At 44.2% G+C, this 26,543-nt stretch overlaps 1 protein-coding gene across 3 annotated transcripts in view; it reads left to right on the top strand.

Moving 5' to 3' along the window:
• The window catches only part of Ly86 (lymphocyte antigen 86), a 64,625-nt gene extending 48,316 nt beyond the window's left edge, over positions 1-16,309 (top strand). The window contains exons 4-5 of one of the 3 annotated variants that reach the window (XM_020172697.2): positions 10,286-10,338; positions 15,901-16,309. In XM_020172697.2, the coding sequence (XP_020028286.2) occupies positions 10,286-10,338; positions 15,901-15,984 (137 nt within the window). In that variant the 3' untranslated portion in view covers positions 15,985-16,309. The remainder of the gene's footprint in view (positions 1-10,285; positions 10,339-15,900) is intronic. The other 2 variants (XM_074082957.1, XM_074082956.1) reach the window with 2 other exon arrangements.
• The last annotated feature ends 10,234 nt before the right edge of the window (positions 16,310-26,543 follow it).

Genomic DNA, 26,543 nt, shown 5'->3' with positions numbered 1-26,543 from the left:
GGAACTTCATGAATCATACACATGAGACAAGACATAAGTTTTTTTCTTAGGAAGTCATATCATTGCTTCATATCAAAGGCTTGCCTCATTGGGACATTACTGTTACCCTTTCCTGGAGAACATATTCCCCCCCATCTGCCATGTCTCTTACACAAAGGATAAACTATATGGCTAGAAGTCAATGACATGCCATGTGTTGGAAACATTTCTGGTTGAAACCAGCTTTACTATTAAGGAAAAAAGAGATAATGACCATTTCTCTGAATCACTGGAGAGTTGTAAGTAAAAGGTCATGAGTGAATCCACCCTGGGAGAATTCTTATTTTATAATTGTATTATAAGTGATCCGTTAAAAATTCACAGTGAATGTTTTTTCAACTTGTCAATAACATTAAATTTCTTTAGGGAGTGAAATGCCATAAGGATCTCACAAGCCTGGCTGAATACATAGGGGAAGATATAAAGGCACATTCACTGAGGCCAAGCTAAAATGATTCATGTAGAAGAACACTAATCCAAACTCTCATTACATAATTATGAGTTTTAAATTACAGTTTTGGTTTCAAAAGGATCACAGTAAGCATTCCCAAGACATACTGACCCTCTGTACAGCCAAAGGGGTTCAACAAAATGGATGATGGATGCTGGATGTCACCAAGAAGTATCTGGAAATAAAATTGAACGTGTTCTAGTTACCAAGCTCTCAGAACCAACAGAAATAATCCTCTCTATCAAAGTGTCATCCAGCATGCCAAGGAACCCCAAGGTTTTCAAGCCCAGTTTGCAATGGCTCACCTCTTTACTGAAGGCTCTACCACACTGGCCGACTCTTTGATGGCAGTAAAACTTCATCCAAAAGAATGATGAAAACACACAGAAGCTGACTTGGCCCTCCCCCTTCCTCTAATCCTTCTTTTCTTAAACTGGCTCACTTTCTCACCTGCCCCATTCATCTCTTTCTGTCACCTCTTTATCCCTCTCTCTCTGCCTCTGTTTTTCCCAAAATGTGAGGTTCAGAGAACTCTCAGGGATAATCCAGGGCATGAAAATTCTTCTTCCTGGTTTTTGGCATAGAAGTCAGGGAACAAGATTCAGAGCATTATGATCCAGTTTCTAAACTGAGTCATCATCAGGTCCAAGTGTGTCAGCAGTCAGGTTTCTTATGCCACCAGTAACTCAAACAGCTTCGGTACACATTAGGAAAAGGGACACTTTCTTAGTCTGCTTTTTAATACCCAAGACCAGATCATTTATAGAGAAAATAGGTTTATTGTGGCTCACAGCTCAGAAGACTGGGAAGTTTAAGATCAGGTGGCTGCATCTGAAGAAGCATTCATGCTGCATTATGACACACCAGAAAGAAGAAGGGCAAGAAGTACATGCAAGGGCTAGCGGAGTGGCTCAAGTAGTAAGAGCACCTGCCTAGCAAGTGTGAGGCCCTGAGTTCAAACCCCAGTGCTGGAAAAAAAAAATTGAAGTACATGCAAAAAGAGGAGGAGACAAAGGGTAATGCCCTGCATTATAGCAATCACCTCTAGTGATAACTAATCCAGTTCTGAGAGAAAAAGACCTCACTCTTATCGCATAGGCCTCAATCCCCTCATTAGGACAGATCTTTCTTCACCCCAAGTGCTTCTTTAAAAAATCCCACTACATCCCAACACTGTGACACCAGGGACCAAGCCCCCAACATGAGATTTGGTGGGAACTACCCATGCCAGGAAATGTTCTTCATTTGGGGTCCTCTCCAAACAAAGATGGAAGGCAAGCAGTGTTTTAGGACCTGATACCAGGAAGCAGGAGTGAGGGGAAAAGAGAGGCATTTAGTGAGAAGGAAAAGGCAGTCAGCACTGTCAGGCTGTTGATCACCAGAGCATGGAGCTGGGGCTTCATCCTACGGGGACCCTTGGGGAACTGCAATAGAGACTGCAAAACTATACCTCTCAAGGTCAAGAGGCCCCTCGCTCCATCAAAGCCTTCCTCTAGGACTTTACATCTCTGTATTTCCTTGTTACATTCCATGGGCAGGTCTGTAGCCAAATCCTGTGCCGGGATGGTAGGCCTTTGACCGGGAAGACATCAAAGGGCCCCCACAGCCTCTCAGCATGAGGCAGGGATTTTCCCATGCACTGAGGGGCTTTGGCACAAGGCTCCAAAATTATCTGCCAGTGGAACTCAGCCCAGTTGCAAGTTTCAGGGAAGGGCCAGTGGGCACAAGCTGGATTTCTGCTTCCTCTTGTCCCTCACTAGACACACTCCATGCAAGCATATGGGAGGGCCCCATAGGTCTTTTTTGAGACACTGTGGCCAGGCAGGCAACACTGAGATTCCTGGGGAATCCCCTCCAGATGAGGCAAAAAGACCTCAGAGGCTCTGCAGTCCAAAAGAGAAAATGGTCTAGAAATATACAAGGCCCTGGGTTCAATGTCCAGCACCAGCTTTTTTAAAAACAATTTTTAAAAGGCCTGGGAGCTTGAGAAGCTGCCAAATCAGGACACCAGATGAAATAACAATAAAAAGAAATTACAACTGGGCTTAAGTTGAGCCTGGAACTAGTTCCCATGTTACCCAGAATTCATTGAATTCCTGATGAAGCCTGAGCCTTTAGGGCCCTGGAGGATCCATCTACAGCAGAGCTACCTAAAGGCAGTGGACATTCAACTGCCCCAGGCAAGTTCACCATTATTTTAAGTAGGGCCCGGCCAAAAGCTCTGCATCCTGAGGAAACAGGAAACGCCATGACTTGGAGGGTCAGAGACTAGAGATAGCAGAGTGACAGGTCAGGGAAGACTTCGAGGTGGTATGAGGAGCTGCGCTGGCCTTTGCCCAGAGTCAGGTCTCTCAGGAACTACTCCAAGGCAGGAGGAGGTAAAAGATTATATTTAGAGCTCACTAAAGGAAAGCCACATACCCTTTCCCCTTTCCCTCCAGAGATGATGTGTGCAATGTGTGTGGTTGGCCTGGGAACATTATCCCCACTTCCTGCTTCCTTGTCCTACCACCTTGCCTTGATCTAGATCAAGCTCTTTCCCACTGTGTTCTTACAGAAAGAGGGCATCCTTCTAGTTCCACAGGGAAGATTGTTCAACATGCAATATCTCTCCTGCAGGTGTATATACCTGGAGGAGGGATTGCTGGATTGTATTTTTGAGTTACCTCCATTCTCTTCTCCACAATGGTTAGACTAAATTACATTCCCGCCCATGTTTGCAAGAGTTCCTTTTCCTCAAAGTAACCAAGATGTGAAAACCAACATCCATCAACAAATGAATGGATAAAGACAATCTAACATGTATACATCACAAGCCATAAATGACAGAAAACCTGTCATTTCCGACACTATAGATGAACCTAGAGAACACTATGCCTACTGAAATAAGTCAGACACAGAAAGGCAGACACTCCATGATCTCCCACATGGAGTCTTAAAAAGAAAAGAAATATATTTTAAAAAAGAAAAGATTAAATTCATCAATTCACAGAGTAGAGAGTGATTACCAGGGACTAAGGATAGAAGATGTTGGTCAAGGACACAAACTTACAATTATGAAACTGATCAGTTCTGGAGACTTGATGTACAGTGTGGAAACCAGAGCTAATAACACTAAAAGTTGTTGAGAGAGTAGATCTAAAGTATTCTCACCACAAAATAATTTTTAAAAAATGATAACTAGGTGAGGGGATTGCTATGTTAGCTATACACTGTACATGTTTCTGTTAATCATTCAATGCAGCTGGGGGAAAATGCCTTCCTGCCCCCCTCCACTACCTCTCTGAGCCCAGTAGATGAGGGGGCTTAATATGTTGAGCAAATAAATAAATGAGGACCAGGGTTGTAGCTCAGTGGTAGAGACTCTGCAAGGCCTTGAGCTCAGTCCCCAGCATCTAAATAAATAAATTGATGGTGTTTTTGTAATAAATTTGGAAGTTTGGAGGAAATTCCAATGAGGTCCTAGCATAGGCTGGGAAAAAGGGAGAAGGCCACCTGGCAGAGTCCACGCATTCAGCAAGCTGCCCCAAACCAGCATAATCTGTGCTGCCCACCAAGGACAAGAGACAGAGCAGGACACAGGCCCCCGTCTCATCAGTGTCCCCTAAAACTCTTTGGGTCTTTTTTGTTGTTGTTGTTCATTTATTCACATGTGCATACATTGTTTGGATCATTTCTCCCTCCTGCTCCCTTTCCCCACCCTTGGCCCCTCCTCCCCTCAGTTCCAGGCAGGTCCTGTTCTGCCCTTATCACTGATTTTGTTAAAGAAAAGACATAAGCATAATAAGGAAAACAAAGCATTTTTGCTAGCTGAGTTAAGGATATCTATACAGAGAGATTCCTACTCTTGCTTTCGTGTACCCATGTGTTACAACCCATGTTGATTCAACTTCTTTGGGTCTTTTATTTCCACACTTAAACATCAGTTTCTGGGGCTGAGGGTGGAGTTTAGTGGTAGAGCACTTGCCTGTCATGCATAGGCTGATCCCTGACACAGCAAAATTATATAAAATAAAATAATAAAATAAATTTCCTTTAAACAAAAGCCTGTTTTCAGAAATACCTAAGTGAATTTCTTTAGTCCTCTGTACATTAAAAACTGGTAAAGATTTCAAATGAAGGAAAGGAAGAAATGGGTGCAAATACACTGTCTTTTTATAGTAGCAGAATGTGAGAATGCTAATTAAAGAAACCTCAGAATGGGAGAGGATCTGAGAAAGGAAGGAGAAAGGATTTATTTTAGGTGTTGTTTCATCAGGTTAACAACAATAAAAAAGATAGTTCCATGAGTTACTTACAACCATCTCAGGATCTTCACTGGACCCCAAAAGAGCTCCTGCTCCAAGTGTAAAGTGTAACAGACAATTTAATGAAAATCTTTCACCCCAGAACAGGACCTGTTAATAGTGAAGAGCTCAAATTAGCAAACCTCGGGGCAGGTGAGCATTGCAGAATTCAAATGGTTTCCTTCAACAGCCATACTCACCCATTTTTCAAATCTGAAATTAAAAACTTACTGACTGTGCACACTAGCTCTACCACAAAGTCCCCATACTTCATGTATTTCAGCAACCACCAAGTCAATGTTCCTTCCAGGGAAATAATTTCACTACTACTTACTGGTTCTACCCTTCATAGGGACCTCATTTTGCTCAGTAAGTTTACAATCAAGTTCTCTAGTCCTCCTCACACCCACCAGGGAGTCATTCCAGTTTGCATTTTACAAGCTTGGAAGCTGACAGGCAGCAAGCATAAGCAAATGGCCCACCCACCACTTGGATAGTGACCAGGACAGCAGGGTCTTGAATCTGCCTGTATGCCTCCAGGGTCAAGTCCTTCTTACTGTGCCACCAAAGAGGACTGTATAGGAGCATAAAGTGAGCTTGAAATATGCCCAAGGGGATCCAGCCATACCAGACCAGACAGGGACTGGCAGATCTAATCCTTGTTCTCCAACTCTGCTCTGTACCCACTTTGTGTCCCTACTCCTGTGGCCAGGAGGAGTGATCTTGACTGGTTCACACGCATGGCAGTCACACCCTTGGATCGTGGACCACAGAAACCCATTCCATTCAAAAAAGCAAGGGGGATTTCTTGAAAGCTTATCTAGGAGTCATGGAAGCTCTAAGAAAGCTGGAATACGAAGCAGAAAATAGGCAGCTATAGAGACTGGTGGGTTGAAAGGAAATGACCTCTTATCAGAACAGACTGGGCAGAGGTCTCTTTCTCCCTCTGTTCTAATGGTCCTTGTTCAGAATGTATCCACTGGGGAAAAGATGATTTCCTAAAAAAAAGAAGTCCTATACCACTGTACTGCAGATACCGAGAAGGGTTTACCCCTCCAAGCCCTTGGCACTTAGAGTGTCCTCACACCCAGCTCACTCCTCACACTCAATGTGTTATGTAGCTACTTATAGCATCTTCCCCAGCTGCACTAGGCGGTTTTTATGATAGGCTCTGGAACTCTGACATCTCTGCTTCTGATCCCACATCATCCAAAGCAATTGTTTCCAATAAAATGGTTGCTTATTCAGAGCCACATATAATTACATGTCACATAACAGTGTTTCAGTAAATGAAGGCTCACACATATGATGGTCCCATAAGATTATGCCACCTGGTGACGTCATAGCCATCTTAGTTTGTGTATGTGCACTGCATGATATTTGCACAGTTATGAAATCAGCAAGAGATACATTTATTAGAATGTGTCTCTATTGTTAAGTGATGTGTGGCTGTAGATGTTTCCTTTCAAACTTAAATGGATTGAAACAATGAAATAGTAACTTCTGGTACCCAGCTGCACAGAACCAGGAATTGGCCAAGGGAAGAAATGATATGGAGGTTGGAGCCATGGCAATTTAGTAGAAGCCAAAATCTATCCTAAGAATGAGTTTCCTTTCAGAAGTTCAAGTCTCCAATTGCCTAGTAGAAGCATTTTTAAAGGGAAAATTATTCTCATGCCCTTCATTCAAAGGGGCTTGTCCAAAGTCCCTTTGAATGAGGACAGTTTGGCCCATTTGCAAATACCTGCTAAGCAGCTGTGAAAAGCCAGGTGCTATACAGGGCAGGAAATCACTGTGTCATCAAAAGAACTTGGGGCCTAACACCATCAATAACCCAAAAAGCATTCATTTACTTACCTTTTATTCCACCTACCTTCTAACCTCATCACCAGATTTCACTCCTCGGAATGGCTTATTTCCTAATCTAGTCTCATGTGCCAGCTGACCCTTCTAGCAGGCAAAGGGTTAAATAGAGGGCACAGAAAGAAAGTGGTTGCAAATCCATGCCCTAACTCTGGCTCTACTCATTCAACAGCCTCATTCAAAAACCACATATTGCACCTGCCATGTGCCAGACACTGCAATGTAGTGGGAGGTGGGCCAACAAGAAGACAGAATCCCATGCTAGTGAAGGAAACAGTCCTAGAAGTAAACAGTTGCAATCCTGGCTGGCCAGTGATTTTCATGCGCACAGCTGTATGCAGCCTCCAGCACAGCACCTGACTTACATTGGATGAATGCTCAGTAGCGTGGACTGGTGAATGAATTTGTTAATAGCAAACATTTACTGAGTACTTACCATGAGTCAGGAGCTGGTATAAGAGTTCTACATGTATTAACTCACCTGATGTACAATGACTGTGTGAGGTGGACATTACTGTCCCTCCATTTGCTGATGAGGAAATTGAGGCACAGAAAGACTAGGTAACTTGCTCAGGTAGTAGGCTCAAAGGTTACCATTCACCCCAAATGATCTGACCTCCCCATTGGCTGTGCTCTTAGCCACTGGTGGTCCTAACATGCTAAGCTCATGATGCTGGGGAGTCAGAGGAGGCAGGAACCTGAGATGCTAGGTGAGGTTCCTCCCTCTTGCTGTCTTCAGAATTGTCATGAATGACCCGCCTACTGCAACACTTCAACTGTTCACTTCCTTACCTTCAACAATCACTTTCACCACGACCACCCCAACCATCATCTCTCCTGTCAATCCCGGCTGTTGCACCACTTCTGAAATATCGGTGTCAATACTCTGACCTCCAGCTTTATCCTTCCAATTCACCAGGACCTCAACTGCAATAATGAAACCCTTTAAACTGACTCCACCATTGTTTTTACCTCATTGCCTCCTCTTGCCTTCATTTCCTTCTTGCCCTCCTTAGATGCTGAGGTCTGTTAATCTTCCCCTTGCATCTGTCCTCAGTAGCCCTGCCTTTCTCCATCTTTCATGTCCAGCAAAACTACAACCCAACCCTTGACAACATCAGAGCTATTTAATGTTCCTGAGAAAATGTACCTGTTGGGTGACTGGAGTATATTTGAGTTCACAACCACAAACCTCAAAAAAACTTTTTTAAACCCACTTAACACTGCCTAGCAATCCTAGGCAATAACTTTCCCCACTGTCCATGATACGTATTTAAATACCTTCTTTTACTCTGCAATACACCACACACCCTCCATATTCCCCTACCTGTCTGCCCATGACTTCATGGAGAAAATCAAAGTAGTCAGACAGGAGCTCTGTCATTGGTCTAGCAGTTAATCTGCACACTTCCCTATACCTGGACCCCATTCTGCTGTTTTTCTTCTAACAACCACAGGAGTCATTTTTGCACTTCTCTCAAAGGCAAATCCCTCCTTTCTACTCCCCTCCCCCCTGTTATGTTAGGAATTGAACCCAGGGCATTCTGCATGCTAGGCAAGAAGCTGTGCCACTGGCTACATCCCCAGCCCCCTTCCCACCTTCTTAAAACTTTCACACCTGCATTTATTCTCTGTATTCTGCATGTTCAATTTTTCTCTTCAATTCTTTCTACAAGGTCTTTCCTTTTGCATGACAAGTATGGTGCAGCATCTTCCACCTTGAATAAAGAAACAAACCACTCTTAATCCCATACCCTCCTCCAGTTAGCTTTCATGTTTTCTGCTTTCCTCTACAGCAAAACTCTGCCAACTTCCTCCCCTCCATATCATTCTTCATCCCAGGCATTCAGCCTCACCTCTCCAATGTTTTGGCCAAGGTCACGAAGACCTAAACCCACTGTACATCTCTGTCCTCATCTTACTCAGACTCTCAGTGGTGACATTCAACGCAGTTGACCTACTCTCCTATTCAAAAACACCTATCTCCTGGCTTCTTTGACCCCACATTGATTGCCCTCCACACTACAGGCTGTCCCTTAGGCTCCTTGGCTGACTCACTTCCCTGCTCCCAACCCCTTCACTGTCTACTGAGTCTGTCTCCCTAGAGGGTCTCATCCTGTCCCCTGGCTTTATCTCCAGCTGCATGTTAATGACTCCAGTGTTCCTAGCTCCATCCCTAACTCCTCCCCAAAATTCCAGAATTGCATATCCATCTGTTTTCAAAGCCCTTTTATTAATCATTTCCCAGAAATAAAGCTCTTCACACACACACACACACACACACACACACACACACACACACACACACACACATTTTCCTGTCCAGGTTCCCCCATCTCAGTAAGTTACCTAAATGCTCAAGCCACAGCTCTTCCTGGCCCTCACTCTCCACACACAACTCATCAGTGAGTCCTGCCTCCTGAGGCATCCCTGATCTCAGCAGTGTTTTTCCACCTCCACCTTCACCAGTCCTTTTCTCCCCCAGGCCACTAAGGGCCTTCTCCCTTCCCCTATCTATCTCTCCCCTCCATTCTCCACAACAGGATGTCTCTGGAAAACACAAATTAAGAATTTTCACTTGAGGTTTTAACACTTTTTCCATTGCCTTTGGAATTTAATCCAAACTCCTACCCTGCCCTCAAGGTCCTGAAATATTTGCCCCCCTTATTCTTTCTAAGCTCTTCCAACATGCTCTCTTTTGCTCACTGTGCTTTAGTAAACCCTTCTCTCTTCTGTCCTTCCACTTCCCCAACTCTTCCATATTAGGATCTTTGTCCTCATTCTATTGCCCTAAAATTCTCTTCCTCAGCTGTCTAAGTAGATCATTCATTCTCCTTCTTTCAGACTTAGCTCTTGGTTTCTTCTTTCTTTCTTTCTTTTTTTCTTTCTTCCTTCCTTCCTTCCTCTTTCTTTCATTCCTTCCTTCCTTCTTTCTTTTCTTCTTCTTCATTCCTTCCATTTTCCTTTTTCTTGCACATCCTAGACAAGCGCTTTACCACTGAGGCACACCCCTGGTCAGGGCTTAACTCAAATGTCATTTCAAAAGAGATGCCTTCCCTGACCAGCCATACTGTCAAACACAGTGTCTCCCAGTTCCTAGGACTTTCCAGGTGTTGTTATTCATACTTTACACTTATTAACTCTTTTAATTCCTCACAACCCTATGAAGAGGATACTACTTTTGCATTCTAATGCTCATCTTAAAAACAAGGAAACTGAGTACAAAGATAATATGATTGTCCCAGGGTTATTAGTAGTAGGAAGTCGTCTCAGAATTTAACCCTGTGCAGTCCAGCTCCAGTCTGACCTCTTCACCACCATTCCATGCTGTTTCCTTTCAGCATCTTCAACAATCTAGATATTGTCTTGTTCAGTTATTTCAGTGTTGTCAAGTCTCCTCATCAACATATAAGCAATGTGTGCTTAAAAATATCCAGTGATATTTTTCCATCACTGGATCCCCAATGCCACATGGTAGGTGACCAACAAATGTTTGTCATGTGAACAAATAAATGAATGAAGAGGCTGTTGCAATCAAGAAATTCAAACACTTGTATCAATGGCCATTGACTGACACTTTTTTAATGCTCACAAGTCATTTGTTTTAAATGACTGAATATCATTATCTGCTTTATATATTTTTCAGAGCAGATTTACTTTGCTGGCCCTATCAATAATCCTGGACTTGATATTCCTGTGGTAAGGTTTTGGTTTTCTGTCCTGTGTTGTTACTTAATTGTTGTATTGAACAGTTTATTTCTTGAAAGAGTAGAAAAATCTAAGGAGGAGTAGGGAAGAGATGGAAAAGTAGAAGAAAGTAGGGAATTACACAGTTTAAAACATTTCTGTAGGCCATCATTAAGAACACCCTTTCTCAGGGCTGGCAGAGTGGTTCAGGTGGTAGAGTGTTTGCCTAGCAAGCACAAGGCCCTGAGTTCAAAGCCTAGCACCACCAAAGAAGGAGGAGAAGAAAGATGAGTCTTTCTCATTAGACCTGTAATCCCAGCACTTGAGAGGTTAAAGCAAAAGGATCTTGAGTTGGCGGCCATCCTGGGATATGTAGCAAGACCCTGTATAAATTTTAAGAAGGAAGGAAGGAAAGAAGGGAGGAGGGAGGGGCAGGAAAGAGGGAGGGAGGAAATCCTTTCTTGAGCAGGGCAAGGTGTTCCATGCCACCTGTGGTCCCAACTACTTGGAGGCAGCAGTAGGTGGAATGCTATCTGAGACCACACAGGCAAAAACATGATACTCTGTCTGAAAAACAAGCTAAAAGCAAGAGGACTGGGTGTGACTAAATGATAGAGACCCTGCCTAGCAAAGCTTGAAACCTTGAGATCAATCCCCAGCATGGCTAAAAAAAAAAAAAATCCCTTCCCAATGAAACCATTACTTTATAGTGGGCATTTATAAGTGCTTAATACACTGGCTTTGTCCTCTTAGTATATAGCATTTGATATGCCTTTGAACTTTTGGGGTTTCTCTGGGTACAAACTCCACAAGAATCAGGATGCCATGTCTTGTCCACAGGGTTGTTGATGTCTTTGGAACTCCATATGGCTAGAGCTGCTTGGAGTGTGTAGGAGGCAGCCATGCGAGGTGTGAGCTGCACTCAGGGAGGTTGGCAGTGTAGAGGAAGGAATAGACACAAAGTATGAAAGCTTCAATGTCTCCCTAACTACCATCCTTTCACTCTTACTGCCAGGCTGTGCCTTAGTCCATTTTTGTTGCTGTCACTGAATAACAAAGACTGGATAATTTGCAAAGAATAAAGGTTTATTCAGGCCACATTCTAAAGTCTGGGGGAAGTCCAACATCAAGGGACCACATCTGATGAGGTTCTTTTTTTCTGGTGGGGAGTGCAGAGTTCAGAGGCAGCCCAGGGCATCACAGGACAAGAGGGGCTCCTGTAAAAGACAGAGCCAAACTGGCTTTTATAACAGATGCCACTCGTAAGATAAGCCATGAACCCATTAATCCACTAGTCCTGAATTAATTAATGCACTCAAAACAGCAGAGCCCTCTGAAAGGTGCCACTTAGTCCCACCTCCTAATACATCACAACGAGGAGTAACTTTCAACAAAATTTTTGGTGAAAACATTCAACCAGCAGGTTATCAAGTAAATAAAAAGTTCAACTCCTGATCATTCACTGGCAAGACCCACAGCTAAGACTTGGATTTTCCAGAAATTTCTTTTACTCAGAATAATGTGATTTTTGAAATGCCTGAATTCAAGTCACTCTGACATAGAGATAAATATATGAAATAAATATGCTACTCCTGAAAGAGTCTTATACAGCAACATAAAAAGGATGTGAAATTCAATTATTTATTTATTTGTTTTCAACTTCATCTTTTCAGTCATTCACCACCTGAAGGAAATTCAGAGTCTCCTTCACCATAAAGATCGTCCACTTAGTCTCATTTCTGGGTTTCCTTCTTGTCCCCACCTCTGGGTTTCTGAGTCACAGTGTCATCTCAACAGACCATCTTGGATTTCAACTAGTTTGGTTCTCACACTGGAGTTTCCAGCCTTCCCCCTCTGGAATTCTCTAGAGTTTTCTCCTCAAACCTTTCAGTATAATATGTAAGTTTTTTAAGAAAGGAAAACTCAATCTCTCTTCACTTCTCAGATGTGGAGCCTAAATTTTCCCAGATAGCTTTTCTTCTTTAAATCTTTGCTATTTGAACTCTTTTTATTTGCTCACTTTTCTTCTGATACCCCACTAGAGTGATGTAAAAATTGCTAACAACTGAGTTTCATTTTGCATTATTGACTTTTTAATATCAGTTACCCTTGGCAGTTACTATGAAACAGAAAAGCACTTTATAAAGCCACAGTACCCCTTTTTGAGGAAGTTCAACAAGTTCACATGTTGAAAATATCATTAAGTTGAAAATACATGTAGCACACCTAACCTACAAAATATTCTAGATTCACAACAGCACACTGCAGAGGGTTGGTTGTTTCCTTTTGTGACCATGTCATTGACTGGAAGCCATGGCTCACTGTCACTGTCCAGCATCAAGAGAGGATCATACTATATTCCGCTGGCCTGGGAAAAGATGAAAACTCGAAAGTGACAATAGAGTTCCTACTAAATGCTTCTTATTTGTGCACCATGTTAAGTTGAACCATTGAGTCAGGGACCATTGCACTGCAGCTTCTGACAGTGCTTGGGAAAGTGTAGTACCTTAGTTCTTCAACCAGTAACTGCTCAAGGACACACAAATCAAAATGAACCAAAGCTGTGGTCAGGTCCCCTGACCCTGGGCCAGGTCCTCCGCTCTCCTCCCCCATGAGGCTTGTGCCTGGGAGACTCCTGGCAAGCTCCTGGCCCACCCCCCAGCCTGCCGACACCTGGGCAGACCCAATAGCTACATAAGCAACTGAGGCACATCCCATATGTTTGTATGCAATGTAGCAGCTGGAGCCTGATTCCCAATCTGGGCTCTGCACACTAGCCACAGACAGCCATAGCCCACTCAGGTTTCCCTGGCCCACAGACATTGCAACACTTAGAAACACTGTTACCTAAAGCAAGACAGAGACAGTGGGAAGCCTTTTGGGTTTAAAAGACCTGTTCCCAACCCCTCCTCCAACCAAACCCCCAGAAGTGGGCTGTGGCCCTACCTTGGCCAAAACCTTTTCTACTCAGCACTCAATCTTCAGTGCCTTGGTCTGATTTTCCTTTTATAGGGAAAACATACATTATTTTTAATTTACAATAATTATTCATATTTATGGGGTACAGTGTAATATTTAAATTCATGTAGACTATGTGTAATGTCATGTACACAGGATAACTGGCATATCTATAGCCTCAAACACTTACCATTTCTTTTTGTTAAGAACATTCAAAATTCTCACTAGCTTAGTTTCTTTTTGACACACCTAATCTCTTGTCTCAAACTGAAGTCCTGCCAGTGATCCCATGCCTGTCTATGCTACCTTCTGTTTTCTGAATTTGAAGAGATCTTTTGGCCTCCAAAGCCTACTGACAACAACTTGTAGTTATCACCTAATCTGAATATTGCTCCGGTTGCAGCTACATGTTTCTAACCCACAGATCTAGTGCCCTCCTCAAAGCAGAAAGTCCATCACTACCCCGGCCTCATGTCCCAGTGCCTCCCGCCAGCTGCCACCAGACTGGCACAGTTCCTGAAGTACTCTTACCTCTTATGCCAGAATATTCCTATCTTCTAATTCACAATCTAGAACCCCCTTCCTTCAAATACTACATTTTCTCTTAGGTTCATAAAGCAATAACAAAAAACTCATTTGGTGTTCAATGGTTTTTTAGGGTATACATTTATATAAGCATAGAGAGTTTTAAAAAAAATAAGTAGATGATGGGCTGATGTGGTGGTACCTGTCTGTAATCTCAACACTCAGGAGGCTGAGGCAGGAGGATCACAATTTCAAGGCCATGTTAGGATACATAACAAAACCCTGTTTCAAAAATACAAAAGAAAAGTGGTAATGGTAGTGGTGGTGGCAATGACAATGATGATGATACACAATCAGATATAAATCTGAGCTGGCCTTCACTCAGAATCACCTCACTCTAACTTTTACATTGCTTCTAAGTTACAGCTACTTGCTCTGTGATCACTTAAAAACCCAGAATCCTCAAGTTGAATGATACCTAAGTTTGCTCTGATCCATCCTCACACCATGGCACCATCCAGAGCACAGCCTGGTTGCCTCAAATGAATTTCCAGTGCTGGGGAATCTACTCCCTTCTGTGCCTTTGCTAATTGCTGGCAAGTTGCTTTCCTCTGATGAAAACTGCTTCTCTACCCAGTGGGTGACAGGCAGTTCAAAGATGTACCAGGCATTGTTTATGCATCCTTCTCTCTTGGTTCCTCTGTTCTGCTTGACATAACCTCTCACCACCCCAAGCCTTTTCTTTTCCAGATGGGTGCATCAAGAGTCACACTACCACCCTGTGCTATGGGGTGATGAGTGGGACATCAGCAGAGAATAAGACAGAAGTGGATCACCACTGAATCTTCCTGCAATTCTTCATTCAGCATGGCTGGCATGGCTTCTTTTAAGCGGTTACCTGCCAACCCACCCTCTCTGGACAGCAGTTGTTAGAAAGGGACCTGGTAGAGAATTTTGAGTCTATGTTTCTGAATTTTGTTCCTGCTGGTGGTCTTTTATCCTCCCAGTTGCTCAGGCCAGAAGCCTTGGGGTCACCTTTAACCCATCTCTTTCCCTCTTACCCATTTGGGTTTCCTCAGAAAATCAGTAGTATCAGCCCATCTTTCAAAATCCATCCAGACAGAGTCCTGCCCTTTTCCCCTTTCCACCAAGTCGTCCCTATCTCTCACCTGGATGACTGCAATGGTCTTCTGCCTAGGCTTACAGCTTCACCCTCTCCTCTATGGCCAGAGTGATCCTATTATCACATACATCAGATAGATCACCCATCTGGGAAAACTGTCACACCCGCGTTCCTTTCAGACTGGAGGCTAACATCCTCACTATATCTGTGAATCCCCAAAGCTTTGGCCTCCTGTGACTCCCAGCCTCCGTCCTCTCCCTGCAGCCCCCTGGACCCCCTGACTGTTTGACTGTTCCTCAAACAGGGGGACATCAGCCCCATAGCAGCATGGCACCCTCCTGTGTGTCCTTCAGGTCTTTGCCTAAAGGTCATCTTCTCAGGCAAATCTCTCTTGACACCCTACTTAAAATTGCAAGCCAGCATTAGTCCTGCCCCTCCCAGCTATCCCATCCATCTCCATAACCAGCATCCGACATGCTCTACAGCTCCTTGTCACGGGGTCTTGGTCATGTCTCTCAATGAGACTATAAGTTTCACAGGGTGAGGAGTTGGGTTTGTCTTGTTCTACTTCATCCCCTGGGTCTGGAACCACATCCAGCATGTAGAAGGTGCTCAGTAAATGTCATCAGCCTTCAGAGATACTGAGGAATTGGTTCCAGGACCTCATCAAATACCAAAATCCACTTATACTGCAGTCTGTCATATAAATTAGCATTTTTATACATGATCTACACATATCCAACCATATAATTTAAATCATTTTAGATGATTGTATTAGGTATATAGTTTAGGTAATAATGACAGAAAAGCATTTGTATATGTTCAGTACAGATGCAATTATTTTTCAAATATTTCAATCACCAATTGGTTGAATCCACAGATGATGAACCCTTGGATATGGAGGGCTGACTGTATTTGTTAAATGCCTACAAGTCACATGACTAATACTTTACATGTGTCCCTTGCAGGGAAAATACCATGTTTTACTGGAACTGTATGATGAAAACCGTTCCATGGTGGCATGTGCCAATGCTACTATCATCTGCTCCTGACCATGGTCTGCAGCACAAAGTACACCGTGTTCAGTGTCCAAGGCCTCCAGACTCTGTGAGAAGAGCCAGAGGTGATAGAGAGAGGCTCTGTGAAAACCTTCCTCCAAGAGTGCAGCTGCCAACGTCAGCTTGAGTCAGATGTCCCCAGACTCCATGGATGTAACAACACCCTGAAATGATCACTTCTCGGGACGCTCTAGGTAGTCACTAAGCAGTGTGGAGGGCTGTTCCTTCTCTAAGTAGTCACTCATATTGACTCGCCTCCTTCTCAGCAGCTGAGGAGTATTTCCTCACAGTTACCTGGAATAAAGAAAGCTGGCCCACAGTTGTTCATCATGGCTTTTCAATGGTGTAGTCAGAATCATTTCCTCCAGGCATGGGTGTCAGAGCTGGTACAGCAGAAGCAGTTCTAAGACATTTAAGAGGGTGATATCCTATCTAAAGTGACAGTGCTGGGACAACGTGTCATTACTTCTCCTGAGCAGAGCCCAGGCCCTTGGACTGTGAAGGCTGAGAAGCTGATAAAACCTCAGCAAGACAGACCTCATCATCTCACTTGTCCAAACAATCATTTTACCTTCATCCTGTATTAGTCAGCTTTCCAGCCCTGTAACAAATACCTATCATAATCAACCTATAAAGAGAAAGGGTTATTTTGACTTTCAGTTTTGGAAGTTCCTGTCCATGACCAGTTGGCTTTGATGCTTTAACTTGTGTTAGGTAGCACATGGCAGTGGGTATGTAGGGGAACAAAACCACTCACCTCATAAACCAGGGTGTGGGGGAAGGGGGAGAAGGTCCCACAGCCTTCTTCAATGGCACACCCCGATTACCTAAAGACCTTTCCCTAAGTCCAGCCTCATAAAGGCTCCATCAATTTCCAACAGCACTACCCTGGGGGAACCAAGCTTTAACACAGCCATCTTGGGGAACATTGAAGAGCCAAACTATAGCATCCCCCAAAGCATGATTTTATGGCACTAATTCTTATATTTCTGCCTTCATTCACTCATTCAAGGGATTAGGTGCTGAACCCTTTACATACTGGGCACTGTGCTCTTCAAATGCATCAGGGAGCAAAACAGACACTGTTCCTGCCTCCACAGAGCCAGCGGGGCCCTGACATACTAAGAAGCCACACATGCAGTAGTGGACACCTTCATTCACATGGGGGACTCCCTCCTTCAGTGCTCAGTGAATGAGCAAGTTGCCCTTCCCGTAGCCAGAGCCAACTCAGAAGCCCCGTCTTCTCAACTCCTAGGTGTGCAGATGACACAGAGGCCCCTGCAGCCCCTTCTTCACCCTGGGCTCCTCTCACCCTCTCCTTCCAGTGCCCCTAGTCCAATGTTTGGCCCTCTTGCTCCTGCCAAGGAGCTACAGTAAGGCTAGGGTTAGGGTTACAGTCAGGGTTAGTTCTGCCTGGTAAGCCCTAACTTTAAAACTAGTATCTGAGGTTTTCTGGGTTATGCAGAGACAAAATGATAGCAGTGTCCAGATCTAGGCCAATAGTGCTTAGGAGAAAAGCTGTTCATGGCTGTGTGCCAGGCTCAGGAGCAAACACTGGATCACAAACAGGGGGTTGACCCTATTAGCACAGAAACAGCAAGCAATTTCTGACCCTTCCACATTCCCTCTAGCTGGAGATGTGTTCCCCTCCCTTTGCGGTACACACTCCTGCAACTAGTACAGGCCCTCAGGCCCACAGCTCCAGGCAAGGCATCACAGCCTTCCAAGATACCAGCAAACCCAGCTGTTCCCTTCCCTTTGCCCTTGTTCTCAAATTTAACAGTGTGTCTGTGTGTGCTTGTGTTTGTGTGTGTGAAAAGAGGAGGGGGAAGGAAGCGATAAATGGGGGGGGGGCATGTAGAGATTCAGATACTGTAGGTTTAGTTAAGAAAGGACTTCCATGTATGGAGCTGAACCTTGTCCAGCCAGAGTGAATGCCCCAGTACTCAGCGTTTCACTAAGGACGTGACTTAAGAGAAAAAGAAAATGTTTCTCTGTACCCAAATATGTCTTTTCTGAATGTCCTGTCATAAGCCTTAACTTTCACCATGAATTTCATTCCTGAAAGCTGAGAACATTTTCAGTGTTTAGGAGCCCCTCTTAAAATACCATTGGCGCTGGTAGGAGAAACAGCTGGAGTTATTTTCAGTATTTAACCCTCTGGTGGAACCTGGTAACTGAGACCCAGGGTGCACTGGCAGCTCAGGAGGCAGGAGGCATTAAGGTGAGCTGGCACCACAAGTCAAGCCATCTGGAGGAAGAGGAGGATGAGACCCAGATCATGTATCAAATAACCTAAATTTACTTCTCTGTTTCAAAAATCATCATCAAAAACACTAAAGATGTGTCACAATAGACGCCTGAGGAAAAAAGAAAAGCAGTTTGTTTCAGGATTATACTCTGCCCCCAGAACCAGTACACTCCGTGGACATTAGCCAGCTCTGGTCCTTTGTGCTTATTAGCCCTTCTTTATATGCTCCAGGAACTCTAATCCCTCTGTACAGGGCATTTTTCAAAATCTATCTGAAGGAAATTCCATGCCCCAGGAAAACTTTGTTAGGGAAGGGTCCAGGCAGAATGCTGAAGAGCCCTCTGGGACAGGGTGACTGCCTCACTTAGATGGCTCTGGCTGTAACAGAATGCACCTCTTTGTGGCTTAACCTATGGAGACTTGGTTGATTCTTGTGACTGCTGAGCCCTGAGGGTTCAGCTGTCAGCCAGAGTTTGCTGTGGATGTTTGTGTGTTGTCAAACCCTTACTTCCATTTCTCTGTATTTCTTCCCCCCCACCAGCCCTCCTTGAATGTTGTCTTTACCCTTGGCAGACTTATGTATAGTAGCAAATCCTTTCAGCAATTGGAGATCTCACACCCACATTTATCCTGAAACTCTGCAGTTTGTTGAGATTGGACCCACTGCAGTCACATGACAACTCCTGACCAATCACATTGTCCCTGTCCTGATTGGCTTAGCCAAAGTCACATGCTTCTACTGGCTCCACATATATCTCTAAGTTTAACTGGGAGAGTCAAAAAGGGGTAAAAGGGAGACAAAGAGAAAAGATGTTAGCAGTTGAGAGCATGTTTAAAATTAGGCCAGTTTTTGAGTTATGATTCTCAGCTGCTCAGTGGGCAAGTAATGTGCATTTTCTAAGCCTCAGCTTTCTCATCTGTAAATGCCAACTGTAATCACACCTATTAAATGAGAGGATACATGGGTAGTCACCTTTCCCTCACTGTGAGCAAAGTCCCTGAGATAATCAGTTTCATGAAGGAAAAGGCTTATTTTGGCTACCAGTTTCAGAGGTTCATCCCATGGTCACTTGACCCTGATGTCTTAATCCTGTGGTGATCCAGTACATCATGGCAGCAGCACATGGTGGAGGAGGCTGCTCACCTCCTGGCAGCTGGGAAGGAAAAGAGAGACAGGGAGGGAGCAGGTCCCAATGTCCTCTTCAAGGGCACACCTCCCACTAGGCCCCACTTCTTAAAGGTTTCTCAGCCTCCCACTAGCACCATCCTAGGGACCAAACCTTTAACAAAAGCTGTTGGGGGACTTTTTTAAACCAAACCATTGCACATGTAAAGCACTTAGAACCATGTTTTGCATATCATCCAACAAAAGCAAGTATTATTACTATGCACAGTGGTGAATATCTGTAATCCCAGCACTCAGAAGGCTGAGAAAGAATCACCAGCTCCACGCCACCATGGGTTACACAGCAAGACCCTGTTTCAAAAATAAATAAATAAATAAACCAAGGGTGTGACTGTGGCTCACCTGGAGCATGAAGCCCTGAGTTCATACCTCAGTACTGCCAAAAAGAAAACCAAAAAAGTAATTATTATTATGTTGGAATGGACACTCATCTGTGGAGCTAAAGCCCCATTTCCTGATTGATCTCTCCTTTCCTCCTACATCATTGTGCAAAGCCCAGCTCACAATCATTGTATTAGCCAGCTTTCCATCACTGTGACAAAGTGCCTGAGATGATCATCTTATAAGAAGCAAAGGTTAATTTCATCTCATGGTTTCAGAGGTTCTAGTCTATGGTGGCTTGGCCTGGCTGCTTTTAGGCTTATGGTGAGGCAACACATCATGGTTAAAACCCATGGCAAAGGAAAGCTACTCACCTCATGGTGACCAGGAAGAAAAAGAAAAAGGGAAAGGGGCTGGGATCGCAATATCCCCTTCAAGGACATGCCCCCCCCCCCCCGGTGATCTAACTTCCTCCCACCAGACTCCACCTCTTAAAGGTATCTCCACCTCCCAATTATGCCACCAGCTGGGAACCAAGACTTCCACACATGAGCCTTTGTGGGACATTCTAGCTCCAAACATAACACTCACAAACCCCCATTCCCACCTAGGACCTGAAATGGATCCTGGCATTTCAATTTCTTCTAAGCATGGTATAGTTCATTTTATCAGACCTAGGATGGAGGCATGTACTCTGGGTTATATGCTGGGACCATTAACTACAAAATATTTAAGAGAAACATTTTCTCCAAAAACAGAAACATTATAAGCAGGCCAATATGGTCCTTTCAAAGAAAAGGTGTATATTCTTAAATTAAACTTGTCTCCTGCAAATAAAGACACAACTCTAAGACGTGAAGAACTAAATATAACATCTGCAAATTTAACAATTATGTCTGCCTTCAGAAAAAAAAAATACCCCAAAATAGCTAGTGAGAGATGGGAAAGGTTCACATCCTGGTTCTAACCGGGACATGTCAGGAAGGAGAGCTGACAGGGTTCCATTTGATCTGGCTGAGTATTTCTGAGTCAGCAAGACAAGTCTATCTATTTTCCTGATCACCTCATTAGGAAGGCAGGGCCTTAGATGAATTGAAAAAGAGTTATTTTACTTGTATCCATATATAACTTCAGTTATTCAATTTGAAACTGAAGCCTTCAGGGGTTTTCAAATATATCAGCCTAAAATTTTTTTCTCCTTGCTAACCCAGTTTTCCTTTAACACGTGCTGTGGTTTGGACCATGAATGCCCTCAGAGGGTCCATGTGATGGAAACTTGGTCCCCAGGGTGGTACTATTGGGATGGGGGGAACCTTTAAGAGGTGGAACCTAGCAAGAAGTCCTTAAGCCACTGAGAGTGTGCCCTTGAAGAGGATTGTGGGATACCTTGTCTCTTTCCTCTTTCCCTTTTGCTTTCTGGCTGATGAAGTGAGTGCTTTTGCTCCACCATTTGCTCCCAGCATGATGCGCTGCTCAGCACAGGCCCAAAGAACTGAGCCAATCATCATGGACCAAAACTGCCAAAACTGTGAGTCCAAACAAATAACCTTTTCTCCTCATGAGCTGATTGTCTCAGGCATTTCAATAAAGTAACAGAAAGCCGACTAACACAACATGTGACCCAAAGAAAAGATTCTTTCCCTTAATCTCTTGGTCTCTGTACTACATAGTGATACTTTTCTGGATTTCCCTGAAACCCAAACAATAGTAAAAAGACAAAACATTCATGTTACAGAAGCCTTCTTCCTTTTCTTCTGCTCAAAAGAAGTGGAAGAAATTTGGGAATAATCAAGGGGGTGGATGCAACAAGGCTTCCACATAAAGATACAGCAAAATGACCAACAGACAGAGGCAGAAAGACAATGAATGCCAATAATAAAAATATTAACTTCTTTAAAAAGGTAACAATAATTTGAGCATTGTCTCTGTGCTAGGCATTGTGTTAGATATTTTACCTTCATCTCAATTCTTTATTTTCATTAATAGGCTGTGGGTGGTACTGAGGAATTTAGAGTTTGTAGAAGTAAGGCAACTGATCTAAGGTTCCCCCAGCTCATGGGCTCAGCCACTGAGCTGGGACTCAGATCTGTCTGATTCCAAATGCAGACTGCCTGTCTGATGTTGTCTTGACCTTTGGGTTAGATATGATACAACTAAAACCATGTGGTTTTAGTTTGGGGCCTGTAGGTTTGATTAATGGATTAATCCATTGATGACAGGATCAGCTAAGGCTGGATTTTTCACTTTCTCCTGCCTTCTTCCCCCTCTCCCTTCCATTTCTTTCTTGCATAAATACTGATTCAACACCTACTATTGATGACTGCTATTAGGCACAATACATCAAATATTAAAAATGAGTAATATATAATATAATCCCTGTTCACAGTCAGCTTATATTTTAGGGAAAGGAAAGAAAGAAAAGCCTCTTAAGATGTGGAGACCACAATAAGGCTCAAGAGAGAAGAACAAAGCCCCACGGCTATAAGGAATGAGAACATGGCTTGGTGTCATGGTGGAGGGAGTGTTTGGGCCAGACCTTGAACAAGAATGGGATATTAGAGGAGCCTGCAATGGCAAGCAGTCCCGACTATGGTTCTCCAGTCACCAACCTGGTGTTTCATTTCTAAGAACTGGTACACCCTGTAGTTCTGCTACCATTAGGCAATAAATTCAATTTAGACTTATAGGCCAGACTGTTACTACTTAGCTGTGACTCCAGACACTCCATGAATTCACAAGTACATCCAGATCTCCTACAGTCACTCTATGTCTGTCCCCTCTGCTGAGAGTTCTCTTAAAACCCTCCTGAACAACAGCTTTGTGTCCCCCTTTTGCTAGAAGTTATTCTCTTGAACTACTGCTCCTTCTTGCTCTTTTCATGTCTGACTCATGGTCAGAGTCCACATGGGGGTGATTCAGCAGGCAAGGGTTCTGCAGAGGGATCCCTCGGGATAGATGAATGGTGGAAGGAAGGAGATGAGGCAGTTAGTCAGAAGACAGCATCAACACAGAGGCATCATCAGAACCCAGAACAAAAGCTGCCTGGAGGGACCATAGATTTGGGAAGTAAGAGCCAGACACTACCAATTTGAGGGTGATGGGCAAACATGCTGAAAAATGCCAGGCAGGAGCCCTGACTTGGGGAGGCCAGGGCAGGCACAGCATGGCCACCTGGGACTCTGCATGTTCTGATTTCATTTCATGTTCACATTCATTCACAGCCTGCTCTGATACCCCGTAAAAAATAACACTCATGCCAGGACAATGGTCTATGAGACTTGTTTTCCTTTCTTCTACTTTCTCCTTTTCCAACCTCACTGCTGAGAATGGAATGAAAGCATTTGAAAGACGTGTCAACTCCAAAATCCTCCTACTTGGTCACCTGGTGCCAAGTCTATGCTGGTCTGCCTCAGTAGCATTGACTAAGGACTCTCTCCAGCCTGGGTGGCAAATGTCATTTCCAGAGTTATTTAGAAGAAGGGCGATCGTTCCTGCCAAACTTTCATTATTTGTTGGCTGTTCTCAGCTGCTTCTCAAAGCAACAAACTCTTTGTTTGTCTGTTTCAGCTTTTTATTTCTCCATTACAGTGACATCCTGGGAGGTGTTCTTTTTTGTTGTCTGTTTGGTACCTGGATTTCATTGTTCACATCATGTGTATTATAACTTCAGTATTCCACAGCAGTGTTCCAGATCTTGGAATTTGAAGCAAGCCACCATCATGAGCTCAGTTGTACATATTCTAGGTCTCAGAGAGGTGTCCTCAGAGATCCTTCAAGGCTAACAAAAAGTCCCCCAAAATAAGTCATTAAAAATAAGCACCACTTTTAAAAGAAACCAAGTCTCAGCCTAGCAAAGGCACTGTACCATCTCCTCCAGATATCTTCAGGGAGAAAGTGATGGTGTCGCCCTCGCGCTATGTCAGACTCCGGGTGCAGAGGCACAATAGGAAAGGCAGCCTGGGGTCCTGTCTTCCACCCAGTCACTGCAATGTGTGATGGAGCCTTGAGGAGAGAGGAGCTGCAGCCTGAGCTGGCTTCACAAGATGCTAGCACTGCAGAATTCTGTGGGGCCCCTGTGGTAAGATGACACAAGGGCCAGAGCTAGGCTTGTTCCATGGGCTGGGGGACCCAGGCAGGCCTGGGTGTGGGTGCCATACTGCCCCAACATGCATGGTAACCACAAGGCTCAGCCTTCAAGGAGCTTCAAGATTTTGACCAATGGCTCAGAGAGGAGGGCCTTAAAGGGTGCGGTATGAAAGAACTGTGAGTTTTTTAGTTTCTTTCTTTCTTTTTTTTTTTGAGATGATGTCTCCCTATGTAGCCCAGGCTGGCCTCCAACTCAGGATCCTTCCTCATCAGCCTCCTGAGTTCTGGTGTTGCAGGTATGCATCACCACACTTGGTAAGAACTGGTCACCTAGCCATAACCAGGATAGGCTATGAGGAGAACTTCAAGAGGCTCTGTGATATGCAAGCAGGGTTATGAGTCAGTGATATTTAATAAGGTTGTTTTTATTCAAGTGTCTTCATATGAACCCACAGACGACTGGCTCCTCAGAAGTTCCTGGTTCCCTGGTGGACAGGACTTTCTTCCCTTCCTCCTTGTCTCCTCCCTTGGAGCCATGACAGAATGGGGATCCCATGTCACTCCCAAGTGCTCTGCCCCAGCCCCTTCTGCTTCCCCCACTGCCATCTGAAAATCTACTTAGACCTACTCATAACACCTGTACTGTTCCTGCAGTAGTGTTTTTTCTTCTGCTCTCAGACAGACAGTGTGCGTTGCTCCTGTTTCTATGAGTCCCTTCCTCCCCTCATCCTGACAAGAGGCCTTAGAACCTGGCCTGTGCTATTCTAAGCGTACCCCCACCCTATCCATTCATTCACCTCACTCTCCAAACAAATGTGTGGGGAGGTCTTGGGAAGAATCACTGTAAACTCAGGGCAATTCACAAAGTATTAGACTATAAGCATATAACAAGAATGAAATTTGTAGAGAATGCTGCAATATTTATAACTAGCATTTAGTTACTTGGAATATTATTGTATCCCTGACTTTCTAGACTCCACTAAAAGTAGCTAGGTCTTGACTTCAGGTGCATGAATCAAAAGCCATATAAAAGTTCAGGCTAGCAAGAGAGCAGGAGGGCATAATTAGCTACTGAGAAGGGAATGTACAACAGAGTTGACCTACAGCCAGGCTCTGATCATGTAACAAGCACGCCTCAGCCTTCCAGTGCATACAATGGCCTTTGTTTCAACTGTTGTGTGAGCAGACCCAAAGACTGCACACAGCATCCCCGCCAGAACAGGTGACACCTTCATGAATTGGAGAAAGGTGCCCTTTCTGGGTAGAATGGGAGTCAGTGGCATACAACTTGACAAGCAGATTGGCACCATTGGGCAAAGGAAAGAGGTATGCCTAGGCCATGGCAAGTGGGCACACACTGGATTTTAGTCCTCTCTCTCCCCTTAGCCAGACTACCACTTGTACAACTTTACCCTGCAGCTCAGGCCCAGTTCCACAATCTGCCACATGGCATATACTGAAGAAAGAGAGCTTGAGGAATATCCTGCTTCAAGAAGACAGCAGTCCCTTCCTACTGATCAATATTCCTGATCTCCTCATTACCCCGTCTGTCCCAGCCCCCATTCCCCACAACCACACCCCAGATTTACTAAGAGAACATCCCATCCAAAAGTTATTTGGAGGCAAAATACATCAGCTTCCCTTCTAATTCTCCTTCACCACTTTTCATATTTACTTGGCACTAGACTTCTCTATTAAAAACACACAAAGTCATTAACTCTTTTGGCTCTGTAACAGCCTTGCCTTTTCCCCCACAGAAACTACTACTCCATCATTTGGGGACTATCACTCTCTCTAAGAGGCTGCCCTTCTTTGAGGTCCAGGCTGGGTTGAAGGCCCCTCTTTGGGGCTCCAAAAGCTACCTGCCTTGTCTTGCCCGGCATGAGAAGCAACATTCTACTGTCCTTGCTTGAGGACTTATTTCTCTCCTGTAGGACATCAGCCAGCTGACAGCAGAAACAAGGTTGCAACAATTCAACTTGCAACATGTGCTATTGCCCAACCAACATTTTCATGCATGTAATCTCACTTAAGTTTTATAACAATCCATGACGTAGACAGTTTAATTCCCATTTTTCTTATTAAGGAACTGAGACTCAATGAGTAGTCACAGGGCAGTCACTGGTGGAGCCGTGTTTAGTACCCACATGTATGTGACTTTAATAGTAGGCAGCCAGCACACCATGGTAGAGATCAGTGTGAACTTGGACTATGACAGACCTCTGTTCAAATCCCACCTCTGCCATCTATGGGCTTCATGAGCTCTGTTAAATAAAGACAATGACAGAACCTATGACTTCAAATCATTTAGGGTGGAATGCAAGTAAAATAATTGCTACAAAATGGGTAGCACATAGATTGATAAAAATTAGCTAATATCACATGACATCACTCTAACTAGGTCTTCCCAAGATAAGGGCCCAAGTTCAGTACCTGAATTCAGCAGAAATTAGGCACGATTCTCTGCTCGCTCTCTGTGGGGGAGAGATTACAAAGTCCAGCGTCCTTCCATGTCTGAAGCAGCCATCTGAGTGCTTTCTTGTCCTCCACTGGCAGCCACTCTGCTCAGACAGGGTATTCTGAACAAGACAGGAGTGTCCAGGAGCACTGCCCTGTGGGGACACCCACCCCTCGGCTGTAGTGTTCCATGGACACAGTTCCTTATACCTGTCCCTTCTTCATCTGTGCTCCTCCTGTCACTATTTCACA

The sequence above is a fragment of the Castor canadensis genome, chromosome 8 (assembly GCF_047511655.1).
Source record: "Castor canadensis chromosome 8, mCasCan1.hap1v2, whole genome shotgun sequence".
In the NCBI taxonomy this organism is placed as follows: domain Eukaryota; kingdom Metazoa; phylum Chordata; class Mammalia; order Rodentia; family Castoridae; genus Castor; species Castor canadensis.
This window is presented reverse-complemented; position numbering and strand designations above follow the sequence as displayed.